Raw genomic sequence first — 19,393 nt, 5'->3', positions numbered from 1 at the left:
AGAGATAGCTGGTTGCAAGCGCTATGAGCTGCTGTAACCTGGCAGGGACGGAAGTCAGTCGGCCACTGAGACCGAAGCATATGTACCACGTTGGTAGAGCCAGATTACGGCCTAGCTAGCTAGCTTTGTTATGCAGGAAGCGACCAATCATGAAATGGCCCAGTTCTTGACATTGGAATGTCAGAAATGGGTCAGGAACAGCACTTGTGCATCTATCGTCGCACATATCGATCCATTACAACAAGGCGCCTGGAGCGAAAAATTGCAAGGCTACGTACCAAAGCACACCAATTCAAATTCTGCTGGGAAATGTCCACTTACACTCACACTCGTATGCCAGGCGCAGCGCCGTTACTCCGTCGCATCAACCATATCTACGTCCACACTAATGCTAGCAGTAATGTATGTATCTATATCTGCCCTAATCCGTGCAATCTTCTCTCGTAAGACGTTTACCGCCTGAGGGAAGAGTTGCTCGGGGGGCATTTGTCCTGCTGATTCGATGGAAACTAGATAATCAAGATTGTTTGTGCCGTTACAATCAGACAGGATGATGGCAAGCAAATCAACAAGGAACCAAGAGGTAGGTAAAGCCCACTCACAAAGGAAAAAATCCCGTACTCTCGCTAATTTGACAATATCTTTAAACTCCTCATGTCGTAGCACTTCTCGACTCATAGTATCTTTCCGTGGGTTTGCAACGAAAACCTCTTCTTCTCCCGTGGAAGGGTTCGTACGTGATTCGATCACCCCCGCTGGGAAACAATTTTTGAATTTTGGGATGGATCTGGGTAGGATAGGTTCTTGGATTGTGATGTGTGGAAGAAGGCGGTAGGATGCAGTCGCTGAAGGTGTCCATGGATGATATCAACATCTGTAGATAGTAAAGGATACAAAGGAGACATGTGCATACCAACTGGTGACCATTTTGCGTGCTCTTCGCCTTTGCCTTTATGCGCATGAAACTGAGCCTCGATTTCCTGCAAGTGGCGATCTAGTCACATTCCGATGGGTATGGAAGACGTCGACTGACGCACTTGTCCAGGTCTTAACTTGGCAATCAAAATGTTTGGATTTGCAGGTGCTGGAGGGACTTGAAAAACCTCGTCTTGCTCCCCTTGAGGCTTCCACTTCAGGTCACGCGAATAAACTGGGAATGGAAACCAGAACACGGTCAAGGTTACGATGCTGAATTTAGTTCTGGGAATCCCGTGTGAACTCACCATTGGAATTAATATACAGCTTTTCTGGGTCAGTTTCTCCAGCTTTCGCTTTTGGGTTTCGTTTGCATTCGATTAACAGATCAAATACAAGGGTGTTTCTGTCACTAGCGCCTCCGCCGGGAGTTAGGTATTCGAAATTTGTTGGGTCCACTTTCAGTGGTATGAGACCAATCCGGTGGCCTAAAACTTCGTCCTGGATGACAGATGTGTTATTGAAGAGGTAAACACCTTCTATGGCCATTGTTGGGACCTGCAAATACCGTGAGAAATGACACGAGTGATATTTTGCTCTTATACTGACCTCAGCAATGAGTATTCGACGGAACGCATTGGCTATTGACGTGTCAATACCGACAATGTCGAATTCGATTGTAACATCTGAAAGCCGCTGCACTTTAACGACTAATGACTACCGTTGAGCGTTAGGGAGTGGGATGCTTTAAAGCTATGGGATTCCAGGAATTACTTTCTTAAATTGCACGATGTCCCACAAGTAGTCGTTGCTTGGGTCATAACCAGGAAAATCAGTACTGGAGACCTGAGTATATGGAGGCATCAATGACGGGCGTTGGTAGTGCTCCTGGACCCACATTGGATACGCTCTCCTGCCCGTAATGCACTAGCCGTCGAGGATCATCAAGCGAAGACATGGAAGAGAACAATTTGACAGCGCTTGATAGTTTTTGGTGCCACAATATTCAGGACTCGGTCTCGTGACATGACTTTTGAACATTGACAGTTTCCATCAGGCGCACTCACTAACATCGTAAGATGGAATCTTGGCCTTCTCTTCCATTGAACAGCATCTGACTATTCAAATTTCCACAGTGATCGATTTTTGAACCATGTCTGGAACGTCACTACTGCAACAACGATATGTTCCCGGTGCCCCCCCACCAACACCTCCTTCAAAAAGTCAATTGAAGCAAAAAAGGAAGCAGGAACGGGATGCCATCAAAGCTGAAGAAGATTTGCGTGCCGATATCCTTGGTATCTATACGACGAAACCCGAGAAAACACAGAAACAGCCCAAACCTGAACCACAACCGCCTGAGGAAATCGACGAATCGAAACTCCCTCCTACCCCTATTACCGATCGGGTTCTATTGGATCGGATACGGGTGCTCAAGAAAAATATCGTACGTTCTACTGATGCTCCTCGCTTCACGGCCATTTAACCATGGCCTCGCAACAGTCGAAGTCAGAAGCTCTCGCTTCTCAAGGCGATGTGCAGGGAGATCATCGAAAGAGAGACGTTGAATCGCTTCCAATCCACCGGGCTGTCCTCGAGAAGCTAGAGACGGTCCAGAGGGATTTCAAGGTGTGGGTCCTGTATAAATATGTGTTTGTCTGTTGGCTACCACCGATACCAGGCTGCAGAACGCGAAGCGGAAAAGAAGAGGGCCGAGGAACAGGCCGCAGAACTTGCTGCCAGGGAGGCCGAATTCCAAAAACGAGAGAAGAAAGCTGCGAAATCCATCGAAACAAAAAATCTCCAACAAGTCCGTTTGATAGTTGCCCTCCTTTCTCTTTCCACCATTCTTTCGGCCCCTATTCCCTCCATTCTTGGACGACTGCTAACCGTCGATTGCCTATGGACGAAATTGAACGCAACGCCGTTATTGAGGCGGGACGTGTGCTTCTTACCCCAGACTTTGATTCCGCCGAGAGACAAAAGCTTCTCAAAGGTCTTTTTGGAAGTATTCCCAATGATGGTTTTGCTGGTATTGACTGTAAGTACTTATTTGAGCCGTGATCAGTATTTGTCGTGGCTGACAGGCATCCCAGATGACCGTCTCCTCCAAATTACTCAAGAATTCATCCAGCCCCTACACCCGTTCTACCTGCACCTGAAACACCTGTTGTAGCCCCTGAAGCCCCTGAAGCAGCGGCCGCATCAGAAGCTGAGCGCATACCGGAAGACCCCATTGTGCAAGAACCGGTGGAAGCTCCCGCAGGAGCTTTCATTCCTTCGACAGGTTCCTTTCAGTTTATGAATGCATCGGAATTGGATTTGGAGACTCCAGAACATGATCATTTGGTAAATTCAACGGCTGAGTGGGTTCAGGTGCACCCTCCTCATGATCAGGTCGTGACCGAGCCGGTGATAAGCGAGGAAGTGCAGAAGCTCGTTGAGGAAATAGATATTCAAAATGAGTCAGGCGTGGGCCTGCCCGCCGAGGCAGCCGTTGCCGTTCAAGTACGTCCTTATGATCGTCTACAACATTGCGGCCGCCTTGCGTGAATTGATTCTTGTGTATCCCAACAGCTACCTGCCGTCAATTGGGCAGATGACGAAGGTGGCCTGCCTGATATTGCACAAATTGAGGAGAAGTTCGGCAGATCAGGGGGTGTTGCGACGCCAACTACACCAGCGATTCCTGATCTCATTAACTCTGGCCTTCAGGTTGAAACAAATGTGAATGGAAATTCTGAACATCCTCTCCAAGGACCCCATAACGAAGGTCACCATCGAGGTGGCCGAGGTCCCTATAGTTCACGCAATGGCCCACCACAGCCTGATGCTGATGGCTTTGTCCCTATTCCTGAACGACGTGGTCGCTATGGTTCTAACGGATACAGTGGCGACAAATGGACCGATCACCGCGGCAATGGTGAGCGTGGCGGCAACGACTATCGAGACCGTGGCCGTGGTCGGGGTAACTGGGAAGGACGCGGTGGACGCGGTGGACGTGGCGGACGTGGTGGCGGTGGGTCATATGGAGGAGAACGGTGGGGACCCTTCTCTGGAAACGGCGGTGATACGCAAATGAGAGGAAATCGTGCAGGGTATCGCAGTTATAATGAGAACGGTCATGGCGGGCGCGGCCGTGGACGCGGTGAGAAGATTGTGTGATGCACGAGGACTAGAGTTACTAATATTTTCACAGATTTCCATCGCGGTCAACGCTTTGAAACGAGAGGCGGAGCCCCGGCTACCCTTGTGTGACGATCCACAACCATCGCCAAAAGTTTGTACATTCAATTTTGGGGCCTTCTGATCCTACGCTAGTTTATTTACATACGCCGTCCCTTGCAATTCTGCGCCTGTTCTGTTCTGATAAATCTAAGCTGTCAATCCACCAAATGACTACCAATGTGTTATTTTTTGTACTCCTGCATGATACTAGATGGGACAGTCGGCTAGTACTAATTGGGTGCCCTTTCGCATTATGCCTTAAGCCGTATTGGGGAAGGCTTTTAGCCTCTTCTACCTATTGTGAAAAATCATGACCCCTCCAAATTTTTTTTCATCGGAACGTATTGCTCTTCGACTGTATTGCAACACCACGCAATGATCCCTTTGTGAGACAGTGCCTCAGATAATTGCTCACTGCAACCAGGGCTACATGGCCCAGCCAGTCGAAGAACCTCCAGATTATACGCCACGAGAGCCACGTGGAGTGCAGTGGGAATGGCGGGTTGGGGGTTCAGCGGTAGCGGTGAGTAAGCCAGCGAGCACCAAATGTACGCCACTTACAGATAATGTCTGGCACTACCTCTCGCCTATTTCCATCAATGACCCATGACTCATTTTTTCGAACAGAGCTTCTCTCTACTCCGAAGTTGGCGTCGCCACCCATCCAAGTTTCCAGAAGACTTCGCGGGGGAGAGCGTTCAAGAATTTCCCAAGTTGACCAATCAATATCGTCTACGGATAATGGCGATGAACTGACAGTTGAATTGGTATGTCCTGCGCCTTTCCAACTAAGGGTGCCGTGTAGGCTGACCAGCCTCTCTTGCCGTGGTTCTCAGAGAACCAGTTCGAACCGGGACCGAACCGAGAATCGAACCATTCTGGAACCGAGCCCGTGGTTCGGTTTTGACCCATTTCTCTATTGTCATGCTCCAAACCCAGTTGTTGGCCATGTATTGTGAGTACAGTATAGTGCACGCGTGCCACAAGATCCTACGCCAGTATCTTCTCTTGGGTCTTATCCTGCCGCACTGTTGGCGATGGGGTATGCCTTGAGCCGGAAACAGTGTACAACCAACATGCAGGAGGATCAATGGAGGGAGTCCCACTTTTGTCTTGTGGCCGTTTATCTAGCACTTCTATTCTTCACGTCTGTAGTGTCACAAAAAAGGTCGCCACGCAAAACCCCAGCAACCCCGTACACCACCCTCAATGCTGAACCTATAATAATTATCACATCTGGTTCAAACCGTCCCCGGACCGAACCGAACTGCAAGAGAACCAAATAGTAGTTCAGTTCGGTTCTGGTTTGACATCGTCAGAACCGTATCTCAAAAAATCGCTCCAGAATCGAATCGAACCGAACCGTGGCACCCCTATTTCCAACGCCACTGCTCCCCACGATGAGAATTCTATATCGACCCTCTCCGTCGCCACGAAGAGGGCTAGTTGCGGACATGGAAACTCCTCCCAAGGGGATGCACCCCTAGGGAAAGGAAAGAAAGACAGCCCTGAGCACCACGATGCCGAGTGAGTCGGGATGACTCGAAAGCGTTGATAATTAATAAACACGAAGACTTTGATATTTCCTCAATCCTCAGTCGTGGACTTTTGGAAACGAAATCAAGGGCAGATCCAAACTAGGCTGAGGGTAGGCTCTAAAGTCTAGATCTACGCGCAGGCCCTGTCGGAAATCGCGAGATCGATCAAAAACACGAGACTTGACATTTAAAACGCCAAAATTTGACGTTTAAACGTGAAATTTGGCATCTAAACGTTGTGATAAATTGTTTATGGCGTTTTTTGATATTATTGAATGCGTTTTTATACCCCTCGGACGCTCTGAATATGTTTTTAATAACTTAATAAATGTGTCATAAATGCTTCCTACAGCATCAAAATCGTCAAAAATCCGTCTCATATAACACATAAAGTACCACCACATCTGACCAATGTATTCTCATCGGCTGTTGGGTAGTTGTTGTAAAAAAACGCCATGAAACGTTTCCCGGGCGTTTAAATGATATACGGGATTTTCCGACATCGCTTCCCACGAGCACGTGATTGTCTGGTTGTCCTATAAATTGAGCGAAAAATTTCTCCCCCTCAACTTTACCCACTCCTTTTGTTTTCTTCTGTGTACACAAGGGATCGAGATCTCATACCTGCCAGGATGCTTGAGTTCACGTTCATTCCCTGCTCCTTTGATGGATAGGTGGCCTTCTTCGGTAGGAAGCCAAGCGACTCTGGTGCTTCTAAATGTAAGTCATCACACATCCATTTCTCTACATGCATGATGCAACAGAAATGTTTGCTACTTCGGAGATGGATATGTCAATGCCGACTATCATTTTACCACCAAGATCTCTGATCCCCTCCAATATAGCTGTTTGCGTTGTGGATACTGACGTCTTTGTTCTGGCAGGTCACCCGATGCTAGCGTACCTAAAAGGTGATTAATTTTTCCTATTTTTAAGAGAAGTGATGAGCACGAGGATTCGGAAACTGGCTAAGCCAGCTGTCGAAATTCACAAATCGATTTATACAATTCCAAATGTTTCTTCTGACACACATTCGGCTCGCTTGAGGGGATCACTGATACATCCATATATGCAGCACGGCATTCCTTGCCTTATTTTGGACTATTCCACGCCGAGTGTCCATGGGACGTTTGTTCTATCCCTGTTGAATATGGGATCCATATCATTATGCTATCGGTTGTACCTAAGTATGATGTCCATGAACAATACCCAATGATGTCTATCGTCTTGCATTCTTGACTGCTGCCAGTCGTATGCTTCTGAGACCTCGGCCTAAGCGAATATCGGCATCTTTTTCCTTGTCTTTGTTCTTCTCTGCTTTAGAGGCCTTAGTCGCCTTCGTGATGTTCCCCTGTCCTGGTAGTTTGCCCACGCGTGCACCAGTCCCCGTAGTGAGAGCCAGTAAGTCTGCAGCTCCACTGTTTGCCCCCGTTGCGGAAGCATGTGAGAGTGACATCGACACTCGCGTATCATCAGAGGAATGACCTGGTATTCGAAGGTTCATACTACCTTCTATGGGAATAAACCTGCTGAGTGTTAGTTTGAAAGCACGTCCAGTGAATGTGATACCTAAGTAAAGCTGTAAATCTTTCGCATCTAAAGAATCGGATCCACGATGCTGGGCCAATCTACATGCAAAGTGGGTTGCGGAATCGATAAACTCGTCTGCTAGCTCAAGCATGAACTTGAAGCCAAGGGAACATCGCCGAAAACAATGTCAATCAGGTTTCAAGCTAACTGGGCACGGGGGGCACGTACGTCCTCCACGTCTGGATCCACCTTGACATTTGGGTCCACACTGGTAATGATATCCATGACTGTTCGTTTGTTGCTTACTAGTCCGCCTCCAGGTTTTGTGTCCTTCGATAGCGTGCTTGTGCCTCCAGGTCCATTGGAGGCCGCCGTGGTACTGTCGACAGGCACGGTAGTGGTGGGATCCAACACCTCCGTATCCATCGAGGGGTGCACAAGGAGTGTCGGTGTACCTGCAACCACCGAGTCGTGTTTGAACCCCGAAGCGAAAACACGCCAGAATGAACCTACACAGGGTGAGAGAGGCTCCTCCCAGACCACCTGTCAGAGTAGGACGCGAGCCAACCGCGTTTGGCCATGGTTGTGGCCGAGGGTCAGGGGCGTCGAGTTCTGAACTTCCTCTGTAGTTAAATTGAATCGCCAGGTTCTTTATTGGATCCGGCGCAACATACGAAGAGCTTTGTTGAGTTGGGGGTCTGACAGGTTGCTGAGATGGCTGTCGCTGTTGCGCAGCAGGCGGTAAAGGTGCATGTTGCTGCTCAGCACTTGGGTTGGACGGCGGAGGTGTCTTGCGCTTCGTCCCCGCAATTGGAGGAGGTGGAGCGCCATTAATCGTAGGAGTCCACCCGTTTGGTGCTACATATCCCGGAGGAGGCATCCCTGGAATAGAGGCACTTTTCAACAACAATGCTGGATGTAATGTCGAAGGGTTCGATGCGGTGGACTGCGAAAACTTGAGATCATACCCCAACAATATGTCAACTTTTAGCTCCTACATTAGGCTGAGGATGATTAGGGGATGCTCTGTTTTGGGCATGTAAAGCTGCCGCGTCCTGCGATCGTTGCTGAGTTCCCGATGGCACAGATGACTGAGCACTGTGATCTTGGGCACCATTCGTGGTATCCGATGATTGCTGTGGTTGAGACTGCTGCGATTGCTGCCGCGTCTGTTGCAACCGAAAGTGCCGTCCGTATGTAGCAAGAATGACTTGAAGCTAAATCGTGTGAATATTTCCAAGTCGTGGACTCGAATGAGATTGTGCATGACAACTTCAGATTTAGCATCACCTGTTGCCTTTGTTCCTCAGACAAGTTTCCGGCCCTGTAGGCCTGCGTGAGACTCTCCATGTGGGGAGCTAGGAGCGCAAAGACCTGAGCAGCGTTACTCTGAGCAGAGGCGGCTTGCGCCATGGCTCTTTGGAGTGCAGGATTCTGTGTGACATTGTTTGTTTGCCCGCTTTGGGCTACAGGGACACCATTCTGTCCTTGTAGCAATGTTTGAGGCAGCGGCCCGATGCGCGGTTGTGATGATGAATTGGTGCCTGGTGGTTGTTGGACCGGATTTTGAGTCCTCCTAGCGGGTTGAAGGGGCATTTGCGGTTTAGTTGCTGCCATCGCAGGACGTGAAATGATAGATGCAAGTGGGGGGGGGGGAGCTTAGGGGCCCTAGCCACGTGATAACTAGGGCCGAGTCTATTTTCGAATTTATGGTTATATTCTAAATATATTCTAAACTGCAAGACTATCCAACCTGTAGTATTGAGCATTGGGCCCTTGCCTTGCGGTGGAAGGAAAATATACAAAATATGTAGTCTAATGTTCTAGTGAGTAAGATTGAGATCGCAAGTTACTAATCATCCTCGGAAAAGACACGCTTCAGGTCTGATAGGGCCTCTTGGTCACCGCCCCTAATTTGCCAGAGACAGCTTCCATCGGCTCCTGGCTGAAGCCTAACTGCGACTTTCGAGTCCCTTTGACTGGAATGGACCAAGACAAGGATTTCGGCGGGCTCTGTATCATGTGTCAGAAACGCCACAGCTGCCGTGATACCCGGATACACTTGCCTGGAGTGAAAGGATCATGGGGTTGTTTTTGGACAGATAAGGCTGAGTATGAAGAGGAGATTTCCAAGCGCGTCTTAAGAGATAAAGGCGAGGAGGAACTCCAACCACGCGCTGATGCTCTGGGGCTGGCCGTTTGGCCCCAGATGAGGTTGAATTCCTCTGATGCAAGCGGGCTGGATGGCTGCAACACAGGTGATAAACTTTGGATTTGGTTTTCAGTGCGGAATGGAGTGTCCAAGGATATTAAATCAAGGCGGTCGGTCTAAATGGCAGTAAATGGGCTGGTGTGAAAACAATATTGACAAGATCTTACAATTAGGTCGAAATTTCTCTGTTCCGCTTGACGGGTCTTCGACTTTGAGGGCTGGACCCAAAAGAAAACCGTTGTTGGCAACAAGGGCGGCCTGCGGAATAAACAGACACACCTGAAACCATCGGGATCCGCTTGTCAGTGTCAATTCACCGGCAGTCATCGTTCGAGACAACGGCTCATCAGAATCGGTGACTTCCTGGTGAGAGTGCGCAGACACCGAGGTCGAGCGCGACGAGCCTCGTGGTCTTCGCCCGCGCGGTGCCACCGAAGGTGGTGGCTCATATGACGCGTATCGCAGCTTTGTAGCTTTCGGTACTGGGGAGGCGACCGTTTCGGGGAGATCTGAAGGCAGGGACCTTGACTCCAAAGCGAAGAGAAAATCTGGGAGCTATAAATAGTTTAGGGTTTCTACTCATGTGTGAGATGGGTCCACTCACAGAGGACGATTTGGCAGTCGCCACAATTCTTCTTAGCTCATCTAATTTCTCAGATAAGTCAAGAATCTGTTGACATCTCTGGAGAGTATCTGTGAGGGAGAGTACTGAGCTTTGGTATGGAGACTAACGAAGGCGATATGGCGACCGGCTCGAATCTTGATGGCTGATATCGTTTCGTAGAGCCAGAGTGGTCGTTGATCACAACGAGAAAGCACCCTTAAGACCGAAAGCAATAGAACTTCTTGGACGGCGGCTTTGTCCGCACATCAGCGACAGATCAACGAGGGAACCCTCAAAACATACGGGAAGCTAGCTTTAAGGGTCTAATGAGTGCTTGTAACATCGATTCCGCGGACACATCGACAAGGCCCCCGTATTCAGCAACCGCCGCAGCGAGCAATGTGTAGCCAGTTGGTCCGTAAGGGCACTTCGCCACATTTGAACGATGGAACGAGCGCGGTGAGCCTATAAGGTGCCCATCATTGATCCCTATGGCTATCATCGCGTGAACGACCATCTTGCGATCTTCAGTTGGGACTGACCAACGTATTAGATGCGGGCAAAAGGCGTGAAGGGAAATATACCTTGAGTCAGGTGAAGCAGAACCTTTTCAACGAAAGCCTCCATCACTGGGAGAGAATGGCGGAGATTCCGAGTAGTGGAACCTGAAACGGACGACCCTCTTCCTTTGGACACTGACGTTGAATACGGTTCTTCAATCTTAATTAAGATACTTTTGATGCCATCAATATAAGTCTGTGTTGAAGGTTTGAGAGCTTCTAGAACCTCCAACGCCCGTATAGCAGGTTGACCCCCACCTGCGACATTGCCGGGGGGGAGGATGGATACGGCATTCATTATTGTAGCGTAATGGGCTCGGAGCAGAGCCGCATCTACGGCATTGAGAACGGCGTACGCCTAAAAGCACAATAAGTAGATTTGCTTCCCTTTTAAAGACTGTTCCTAACCTTCTGACGGAGAGATGCATCATTTGAATCGAGGAACATCATTATCTTCCCAACTTCCTGTTCTTTCAGTGTTGTCTGCTCGGTATGCGATATATCGGCTCCGGAGCCCGCCCACAGGGAAGGACTCAGGACAGCCAAACATGAAAGAAACGCGTATACAGCATTAGGATTGTCAGATGACAAGAGTGGGCGCAAATGGGTCAATGGTGCTACTTTGGGCGTCGATTCAACACCGTTATTGAATCTATCTGCAAGCTTTGACGGGGACAAACGAGAAAGGCAACGACACGTCCCCAACAAGACCCCTATAAAGAGAATGCGAGTTCGCAAAATATCTTTAGATGCTCGGATGCCATCATACCGTACTCCAAGGCCGTGCGGTTGCCAGTGGTGGAAAGAAGTCGTGATAGCACATTAATGGCTGTATCTTCATGTCTGCCAATGCCAGCGTTAAACATTCCAGCTTCAAATCCGGGAAAAACAGCTTACGGAGTGCCCGTGTCATTTATCAGCAACTGCTCTAACAACTCGAGAGACTTAATCAGTGGCTGAGAAGGACCCGAAACTGTCCACATGCGGCTCAGCAGGATCTGAATAATATCATCTGAAGTGACAGTATTCTTCCAATGACTTAATGGGAAGCTATTGACTAATAGATGAGGAGAATATACCTGCTGAGAGTGAAACAGTAGATCCAGAGCAATGACAGCGATGCCAAGCTCGCTATTCTTGGCTCGTTTCAGTAATCTCGGCACCAAATGTGTGGTTAAGCTCCTGTCAAATTTGAGCAGAGAGTTGATTACTAGTAACGCTTGTCGCTTGATGAGTGGTCTCCATAGTAAATTAAAATATGATGGATTTAAACTGCAAAAAATGTCAAACCTACGACTTGGAGGATATGAGCCCTTCCAAAGAAGCTGATATAGCAGGTACCGCATCCGGGCGGGCAACTGGAGCAAATAGTCGAGCGCCAGCGATATGCGGGCATCATTTCTACTTTCCAAGTCCTGGAGCGCGATTTAGACAATATTTTGGGAAAGCGAGGCATGACATACTTTTCGAATGGTATTCACTAGCATAAGGCTCAACTCATGGTCAGGAGGAAGATACTGGATGCAATACTGATACGCTTTGAAGGGTGGAGTCCTAAGATTCTTCCCCAAGGGTACAGAACGCAACGAGCTCACCAATCCTACGATCGCGCAGAGTTTGACCACTTTCGGCAAGTTGGACAGCATGAGGAAGTGCGAATTTGAAGAGCTCAGGTACGGGGTCCGAAATGATAGTTTGACAGAACATGAGTAAAATTAGGTATTCTGTACGTCTCGACTTCAACGAGAATGAGTGTCGCCCCGGTCGACCGAGGAAGGCTTCATACAGAGCTATGTGAACCACGGGAGAACAGATTCCGAATCACAGAAACTTCTTGTATCAGGATGTTGTCCACATCCTGACTTGTTGCGGCATTCTCAACTCTCTGCACCAAGGAGAAGTGGGCGCGACTTAGAGCACCCGATGCCCCAAAGGTTACTTCCATACAGCGAGAAGTGGACCAGCGTGGAAGCTGTGAGTGATTGACGAACCCCTAAGTCCGCGAATCTGAAAGCGCGTAAACTGAACGGGCGCGTGAATGGTCACCTCGTTTACACTTGTTGTATCCGGCTCACAGACAACGGGCGACAATGAGCTCTTCGACCTCAAAAACACAGCAATTTCACAAAATTCTGACCCAATCGAAACCCTTCGGGTCGAAGTCCAGGACTCAGGAAGAAATTGATGAATCGCTGCGGAAATTGCGGAAACTTATACTTGTAAATGGGATACCTTCCGACACTGTGCGTTCACACCCAATGCGTTGCTTGCAATGTGATCTCATTACTTCCTATTATCAAGGATCCAGCATTAAGACCAAGAATATGGAAGCTTCTGCTTCGTGTGAATGACCTCTCCGCTGATGCGTATCTTCGATACGTGGCGCAGGGGCCCTGTTATGTCCGGGAGAAGATACGAAACGACACCTTCAGGTGTGTTCCCCCATATTCATGCACTATAGATTTTGATCTTTGGGCCCCTACAGGACACTGGCCACTGATCATTCGTTTAAAGAGCGAGTGGGAGAAGATATGCTCGTTCGCCTTCTTGATGCGTTTGTCTGGAGGAATCATGGTACTGGGTTCTAACAGCATATCAGCCCTTCACTTAAGTTGGTTCAGATTTAGGAGAAATTGGGAGACCAGGTTTTACGTACGTACAAGGGATGAATGTGCTAGCAGCGCCATTCCTGTACACAATGCCCTCCGAAATCGAGGCGTTCTATTGCTTTGCTGCATTCATAGAGAATAACTGTCCGATGTACGTGCAGCCGACATTAGAGGGAGTCCACCGCGGCCTAAAGGTCCTTGCCCGCGTAACTGAGCGCTACTGATCTGATACTAATGCGTCCGTAGATTCTAGATCGCTGCCTTAAAATTCTTGACCCTGAGCTTTTCGCCCATCTGCGGTCGAAAAACTTGTCTGCCGAAATATATGCATTTCCTTGTGCGCCGCCTCCCATGACTTATTTTCAACCAACTAACGACTGCCATGACAGCTGTCCTGACTCTTTGTGCATGCACTCCGCCACTGCAACAGGTGCTGCAATTATGGGACTTTTTGCTCGCATTTGGCGTGCACTTGAACGTCCTATGCGTGATTGCTCAGCTTCTCTTAATTAGAGAACAAGTGATCGCAAGTAAAAGGTGCACAGTCCCAGTCCGTTCCTTACACAACCTGTTAACCACTCTTCGCCCAGCCCAATGAAGCTCTTGCGTACCTTCCCAGACCTGGACGCCCAGGCCGTCATTGGCATCGCAGTCACACTAGTGCGCGATCTTCCACAAGAACTGTATAACGAGCTTACAAAACATCCGTATGAGATGCGAATCTGAACAGCGAACATTGTCCTTCGCAATTCCGGTATTTAGGGAGGACTGGTATCCTCATAGTTATTGTAATGAAATTAGCACTGCTCCACTTACTGTATCTATACTGTCGTGAGTGAATCTGCATTTCGAAGTGAGGAACGGTGTGAAATTGCGTGAAAGGTGGCTTCGTACAGCTATGTGTGCATCAATTAACGGGTCTCCCAATAATCAGAAATGTGGGTATCAAACGATCTAGAGTAAACAAGTCATGGCCCAAACCTATCTTCCAATTTCTTGCAGATGTGACTCCATAGACCTTCAAAGTCCGTCCGATGAAGTCCATGATTCCATTGTGCTGTGACAGCCGCTTTGTCAGTCGGTAAAGGTGAAGACCAATATATAGTCATCTTCGACACGGGCGTTTGTGCCGGTGTTGAGACTTCGCCCGTCCTTGTTGCATGCTTTTTTCGACGTCTTGCTGCTCTTGACCAAGTGTTAACGCCATAGCTTACATGCATGGCGTAGGTGTGTTCGCTATCAGCATTGAGCGGTCCTGCAGATGTTCCACGTTTCGAGCCCTCACATTCCATTGTATAAGTTACTGTGTCAATAGCGCCGAGCACAGTATGAAGAGCATCGGCAAGATTCGCAGCGGAGTAAACGTTCTTGAGGGGTTGTTTGAGAGTGGTGGGCAGAGGAAGCAGAGCCTTGAGGGAAGGGGACGAAGCGTGGGCGATCGACTGACTCGCCGAGTTGAGCACTGGATGCAACTGCAATACATCCCCTATCTAACCGAACTCACATCAGAAAGTCTTACGCCCATGAATGACCACGCCACGGCCCATCTTCGAGTTTGCCCTTGTACAATCTCTCTGATAGCGTAATTGTCGATCTGAATGAAGCAGAGCGGATGTGAGGAATGTTCAAGAGGACCTAAATGATTGATCGTACCTTTTTTTCACGGAGTCGCTCCACGACAGCATTAACGGACGATAGCTTTCCCAGCAAAGATGTGAACCAGCTATGTTGAACCCACGACAACATTGACGTCATGAACGGTTATACTACCATGAGCACGATTTACTTGCAACGTTGTTTCACTAACAAACTCTCTTCCAACATCGTCAGCACGAATGCTGCGTCTCCTCCCGGAGTTATCATTTCTGCCTCCGCGCCAGTACAAACCTTGAACTATTATCAATGAAGAAAGGTTCGCGAATGACAAATATACAAACCGCGTGGGGATCAAGATCCTTGGCTTCCCCCGAACGAACCATGTCCTCATTAGAACAATAAAATGGGGGATTGCACATTGTAAACGTGAAACTGGGGGACCTTGAACAAGGTTTCCAAAGGTGGATCTGCCGTGACTGACCTTGGTAAGCTATCATCCCATAGAGGGTGGAGGATCTGATCCTCAGCAGTCGACTTCCTAATCGATATGGATGTCTGGAGGTGATTTCGGGTCACATTCTGTAAAGCATATTGGAATGAAACATCGTCGATCTCTGCAAAAGCATGTAAACGTCAAGCCCGAAGAACCACGATTTAGTGGCTCAATACCAGTCCCTATCATTTTCCAATGAGTGATCCATGAACAGGCTAAGAGCGGGTATATTGCAGACGCTCCTGTCCCACTGAAGAAATCATTAGTCGAAGGACCGAATAATTGCGACAGCGGACTGACATGTCTAGCCCTAATGTGCTTTTGTCTCCACTAGATGACTCAGAGTTGCATCGCACAATCTCTCGTATCCACCGCACATACTCGAATCTTCATCGGGAACTGCCATGAGGATTCCATATTTAACGTGCAAGCGACCAGAACACACCGGTTTGGAACCTATCGCTCTTATTTATTAGAGGTACTGTGCCTGCCATTTTATTCGACTTAACGCACGGCTGGGCAGAGACGTCCTTCAGGTAGCTCCAACGAAAGCCCAAAATCACGAAATAGCAAGGCTTCAGTCAGCCGCCTTCACAACCCAGTCAGAGAGACAGTGTCAGAGAGGGCAGGGAACAAGATACCTCTGCGCCTGAGGGTCTTTGAAGTTGATGGAAGGTTGAAATGAATGTCCTTCGAATAAGCTGCCAATCTTGTCAGTGGGACTGAATTGTGAGTGTCCACCTTACGCACAAAGGTTGCAGGGGTGGATACACGCAAGAAAGCTCACGAAAATCCTGAGGCTTATCATAGAGGTTTTCGACTTGCTTTACGCGTGGCGTTGGCATGTTATGGTTATGTAGGGTCTGTCTGTTAGGTCAGCAGGCACGACGAGATGCATCGCCACAAATCGGGCCTTGTGTCGCCTACACTGCCACCACCAGTGTGCGTTTGGGCAGTCTGGTTGGTATTAATGTCTGGTGTGTCTGTGGGTATTGTCGTGGTGGGAACAGGGAAGGATGAGGCAAGCCATTTGCTATTACGTCAGCGTTCTTATTCGCTGCCCAACTTCACCCAAATGTTGCCGATCTCAGGTTTGCTGCCCTATAGCTCACCATTGGAACTGATGCCGCCATACTAACTGGTCGAACGGCCACTACAAGCCTCGCCCAGAAGTCAATTGGATATGAGTCATTGGCAAGAACGTGGGCGGCGTCTGAAGACTCGATGTAGGACACGCGTTGTGGAAGGACCTGTATGGGGAAGTTCGAGCGTATGTAGCAGCGAAGCATCTTGAGTATGAGCTTCGCGAGGATCGCCGTGTGGAATGTTCGTGCATAAAGTTTATACAAAAGTTCACAAGACCGACCGATTATAAATGTACACTAAACGGTTCATTAGTAGCATAGATATAGCATAAATTCCTTCTCCATCATAGTCACAAAACCATGATATTGGTTCACCCTCCCAAGTATCGTCTAGCGATCAAGGGACAGGTGCAAGCAGCAACCTAATGACCCGAATCTCTTCCTGCTGCGCCATCACTATTCGCTTTAAACTGTCAAATTCATCTAATTTGTCGTTTAGACAAGGCGTTCGATACTACAAGAGATGGACCACGTACCTCGAGTGATGCTGGAGTCCTGCATTTGCGGGGCCACTTTCTTAGAAGACAATTCCGGTGAGGTCAACGGGGTGTCACCTGATGATGAAGAGCCCGAGTTTTCTATTGAAGACCAGCTCATTCGTGGACTCGATGACCCCGTGTCATCGGACGAAGTTAAGCTTGCTCGGTGCTCATCCTGACCATCATCGGGTGTCGGAGATGGGGATGTGGACGCAGGATATGTCGGGTTGGGCTTTGGAAGTTCGGTTATCTTTCCTTTACCACAACGGTCTATTGTGACCTGTGCTTCTTCCCGGGCCTTTGGATCTTCCTTTGGGTACGCAGTGTCCAAGGTAGAAGCCGACAGTGATTTGTGCTTCCGTTTATACTCGTCCCATAAGGAAGGTCCTGGTTCCGGAGCGAGCCCCTCAACATGAGACAATGCCAAGGACCCATCCGCCTCCGCTGTCGTCTCCTGCCAACTTGAAATCTCATTCCAGTAGCTGAGAAGCCAGAATAGGATCTGACTGCCCATTCTTTTCACCATCTCGTCCGCGCTTTCGCTGTCCATTGTACCGGCGCCTATCGAGGAGAGATAACTGACTGCATCCCTCGGTGCACAAATAGGAGAGCCGAATATTTCAGCCACTTCAGCGAAAGCCGGCTTCGATGTTTTTGTGGGTATTGGCGATGCCGCATGAGATAGGAACGCCATGAGATAGGTCAACGAACTCGAATGAGCTTCGGGCATGAGTTGAAAGAGAATCTTCGCCACGCCAATCGCTCGCTTCTCGCTTGGAGTGAGACGGCCCGTCCTGCCTCTTTCCCGAGCGGAGCTGAGGAATTTTCTATAGCCTTGGCCACAACGAAGCGCAGCTCGGAATGACGGCATGTAGCAGGCGTTATAAAAAGCTCGGAATAAAGTGGGGTCGAGTGGCGGTTCCGGAAAGGAATCCAAGAAATTGGTGAGCAAGCTCATTATCTCTTTACTTGATTTATCGGCCAGCGATGAGCCTCTACCGTATGCTGGTGGGGCATCAAAATCCGCGATCAGGTTATGTAAAGATGCCATAGAAGCTCGGAGTGCCCTGTTGGAGGAATCGTATGTTGCAAAATCGGAATTCGACATGGCTTCGGAGTTGTAAGAGAGTTAAAATGGACAGAACAAATGTCAGAATTGGAATCACATACACTTCTCGCTCAACGCTTCAATGGTCTCGATAAGCACAATAGGGAGCCTGTAATGCTTTCCTCCCAGTTCCGCAACATCACTCGCGAACCAATATATTGATCGTAGTGAGCCACAGAGAACGTTCCCTAACCGCCCATGTGGTCGATGGAATATCGACCGAACTAAGCAATTATAGTACTTACCTCCTTCTGCAGCCTTTCCCGCTCGCATCTCCGACTGGCGCAATTTTTCCCTTTGGCGCATTTGATCATCGAGACGAAGCCGTATCAATGCATCAACGTCGATCACTTGCTTGACGCGATCAAAACCTTCGTTGTTCCCGTGTTGATCATCCGCACCAAGCAGATCGTTCAAACTACGAAACAAGCGATGGAGTCGAGACTGGATCGAAGAAGAATCTTGAACTGCATGGGGCGAGCTGCGTTTCAATACGCTCGAGTTTGGAGTAGGTTCCCCTGTGCGCCTTGGTGTGTATTCCGATGGAAAGAATAGCCCTAACGCAGTCTGTGACATAGGACGACTGCTGTTTCCTGCGGGAATTGCAAGATGTTAGCAAGGGGTTGTGTGGGTTTAATAAGTTTACTAGTTGACCTTCTGAGCAATTTTCAGTCGAATAATTACCGGGTGGAAATGGAACGTATCCCTCTCGACGAGAATATGACGAACTGTGTTCCTTTTGAGGATGAACGGTAGCGGGACGGTCGATACTCGTATCGGGCTTTAATGAATCCTCATGAGCAGGCACTCCGCCAAACTTCATCTTGCTGCCAGGGTCAGAACCTGAGCCACAAGCCAAGAATATTCTGTGAGGTCTCGAGCAATTGGATTCGGCTCTGTTACGAGGATAATGTGGGGCCATCGGTTTCACTTGAGCGTTCATTTTAGTGTTCGCCTCTGTGCATGGCTGGAAGGTCTCCATGGGATGACGGTCCGGCCCGTATGAGGAATTGCTACGAAGAATGCTCGGACGTGTGCCCTGGCATCCAGGGCGACGTTCGTTAGATGTTCGCCTGGCCTCGGGAGGGCACTGGGACTGCATAGGGACAAGGCTCAGAAGAAAACAGGGAAAGTATCCAGAGAAGACAATGTTTATAAGGTTCCCGTGGTCTCAAAGTGAAACGCGAAGTGCGAGTCAGAACGCGATTCATCGTGAGACCAGACTGCTCCTGTTGAGACGGCATCCGATGCCATCAGTACCGATGGTTGACCAGCCAGCGGATGTTTCCCGATTCACGCTGTCTCACTCACGCTTTGCAACGATCTTTCCCTTGTCATGTCTCAGAACTTATGCTTTGTCGCGGGTGGCGTGAGGC

General features: G+C 48.9%; 10 protein-coding genes across 10 annotated transcripts; 4 read left to right on the top strand and 6 right to left on the bottom strand.

The window, feature by feature from the left end:
• Window positions 1-351: 351 nt before the first annotated feature.
• On the bottom strand, window positions 352-1,873 carry EI90DRAFT_3123034 (DNA-directed RNA polymerases I and III 40 kDa polypeptide; the record flags this gene model as incomplete). The annotated part of the gene is made up of 7 exons (XM_039063558.1): window positions 352-845; window positions 914-980; window positions 1,038-1,150; window positions 1,224-1,473; window positions 1,525-1,632; window positions 1,690-1,761; window positions 1,814-1,873. 7 exons carry the CDS (start codon window positions 1,871-1,873, stop codon window positions 352-354), a joined length of 1,164 nt encoding a protein of 387 aa, XP_038916471.1.
• Window positions 1,874-2,068: 195 nt separating this feature from the next.
• Window positions 2,069-4,173, top strand: EI90DRAFT_3123033 (uncharacterized protein; the record flags this gene model as incomplete). The annotated part of the gene is made up of 7 exons (XM_039063557.1): window positions 2,069-2,362; window positions 2,419-2,544; window positions 2,597-2,857; window positions 2,902-2,956; window positions 3,050-3,423; window positions 3,493-4,063; window positions 4,115-4,173. The coding sequence occupies 7 exons, from the start codon at window positions 2,069-2,071 to the stop codon at window positions 4,171-4,173; spliced, it is 1,740 nt and encodes a 579-aa protein (XP_038916470.1).
• Window positions 4,174-4,424: 251 nt separating this feature from the next.
• EI90DRAFT_3055878 (uncharacterized protein) lies at window positions 4,425-4,862 on the bottom strand. Its single transcript, XM_039060187.1, has 3 exons — window positions 4,724-4,862; window positions 4,696-4,699; window positions 4,425-4,595 (listed from the first exon to the last, which is right to left on the bottom strand). The coding sequence occupies exons 1-3, from the start codon at window positions 4,756-4,758 to the stop codon at window positions 4,452-4,454; spliced, it is 183 nt and encodes a 60-aa protein (XP_038916469.1). The 5' UTR covers window positions 4,759-4,862; the 3' UTR covers window positions 4,425-4,451.
• A 1,449-nt stretch (window positions 4,863-6,311) lies between these two features.
• Window positions 6,312-6,911, top strand: EI90DRAFT_3055872 (uncharacterized protein). The gene has a single exon (XM_039060186.1). The coding sequence runs from the start codon at window positions 6,625-6,627 to the stop codon at window positions 6,895-6,897; it is 273 nt and encodes a 90-aa protein (XP_038916468.1). The 5' UTR covers window positions 6,312-6,624; the 3' UTR covers window positions 6,898-6,911.
• Window positions 6,531-8,828, bottom strand: EI90DRAFT_3194565 (transcription initiation factor TFIID subunit A-domain-containing protein; the record flags this gene model as incomplete). The annotated part of the gene is made up of 5 exons (XM_039066401.1): window positions 6,531-7,365; window positions 7,440-7,666; window positions 7,725-8,157; window positions 8,210-8,428; window positions 8,502-8,828. The coding sequence occupies 5 exons, from the start codon at window positions 8,826-8,828 to the stop codon at window positions 6,901-6,903; spliced, it is 1,671 nt and encodes a 556-aa protein (XP_038916467.1). The 3' UTR covers window positions 6,531-6,900.
• A 120-nt stretch (window positions 8,829-8,948) lies between these two features.
• EI90DRAFT_3055867 (armadillo-type protein) lies at window positions 8,949-12,448 on the bottom strand. The gene is made up of 16 exons (XM_039060185.1): window positions 12,374-12,448; window positions 12,183-12,324; window positions 12,051-12,124; window positions 11,929-12,002; window positions 11,667-11,826; window positions 11,485-11,615; window positions 11,357-11,430; window positions 10,996-11,300; window positions 10,612-10,945; window positions 10,331-10,564; window positions 10,156-10,280; window positions 10,028-10,105; window positions 9,703-9,978; window positions 9,591-9,641; window positions 9,278-9,539; window positions 8,949-9,224 (listed from the first exon to the last, which is right to left on the bottom strand). The coding sequence occupies exons 2-16, from the start codon at window positions 12,292-12,294 to the stop codon at window positions 9,064-9,066; spliced, it is 2,451 nt and encodes an 816-aa protein (XP_038916466.1). The 5' UTR covers window positions 12,295-12,324; window positions 12,374-12,448; the 3' UTR covers window positions 8,949-9,063.
• Window positions 12,449-12,473: 25 nt separating this feature from the next.
• Window positions 12,474-14,055, top strand: EI90DRAFT_3289167 (TBC-domain-containing protein). Its single transcript, XM_039067151.1, has 8 exons — window positions 12,474-12,561; window positions 12,665-12,830; window positions 12,889-13,019; window positions 13,073-13,161; window positions 13,209-13,390; window positions 13,443-13,533; window positions 13,586-13,733; window positions 13,787-14,055. Exons 2-8 carry the CDS (start codon window positions 12,678-12,680, stop codon window positions 13,920-13,922), a joined length of 930 nt encoding a protein of 309 aa, XP_038916465.1. The 5' UTR covers window positions 12,474-12,561; window positions 12,665-12,677; the 3' UTR covers window positions 13,923-14,055.
• Window positions 14,056-14,164: 109 nt separating this feature from the next.
• On the bottom strand, window positions 14,165-16,130 carry EI90DRAFT_2919117 (uncharacterized protein; the record flags this gene model as incomplete). The annotated part of the gene is made up of 12 exons (XM_039054690.1): window positions 14,165-14,638; window positions 14,701-14,790; window positions 14,850-14,919; window positions 14,983-15,083; window positions 15,134-15,233; window positions 15,274-15,406; window positions 15,462-15,535; window positions 15,586-15,672; window positions 15,731-15,741; window positions 15,799-15,874; window positions 15,927-15,986; window positions 16,036-16,130. The coding sequence occupies 12 exons, from the start codon at window positions 16,128-16,130 to the stop codon at window positions 14,165-14,167; spliced, it is 1,371 nt and encodes a 456-aa protein (XP_038916464.1).
• On the top strand, window positions 16,072-16,681 carry EI90DRAFT_3055860 (uncharacterized protein). Its single transcript, XM_039060184.1, has one exon. The coding sequence runs from the start codon at window positions 16,178-16,180 to the stop codon at window positions 16,421-16,423; it is 246 nt and encodes an 81-aa protein (XP_038916463.1). The 5' UTR covers window positions 16,072-16,177; the 3' UTR covers window positions 16,424-16,681.
• On the bottom strand, window positions 16,596-18,226 carry EI90DRAFT_900801 (uncharacterized protein). Its single transcript, XM_039068212.1, has 2 exons — window positions 16,907-18,226; window positions 16,596-16,853 (listed from the first exon to the last, which is right to left on the bottom strand). Exons 1-2 carry the CDS (start codon window positions 18,015-18,017, stop codon window positions 16,768-16,770), a joined length of 1,197 nt encoding a protein of 398 aa, XP_038916462.1. The 5' UTR covers window positions 18,018-18,226; the 3' UTR covers window positions 16,596-16,767.
• Between the last annotated feature and the right edge of the window lie 1,167 nt (window positions 18,227-19,393).

Source organism: Cantharellus anzutake, assembly GCF_015039405.1.
Source record: "Cantharellus anzutake strain C23 chromosome Unknown EI90scaffold_21, whole genome shotgun sequence".
In the NCBI taxonomy this organism is placed as follows: domain Eukaryota; kingdom Fungi; phylum Basidiomycota; class Agaricomycetes; order Cantharellales; family Hydnaceae; genus Cantharellus; species Cantharellus anzutake.
This window is presented reverse-complemented; position numbering and strand designations above follow the sequence as displayed.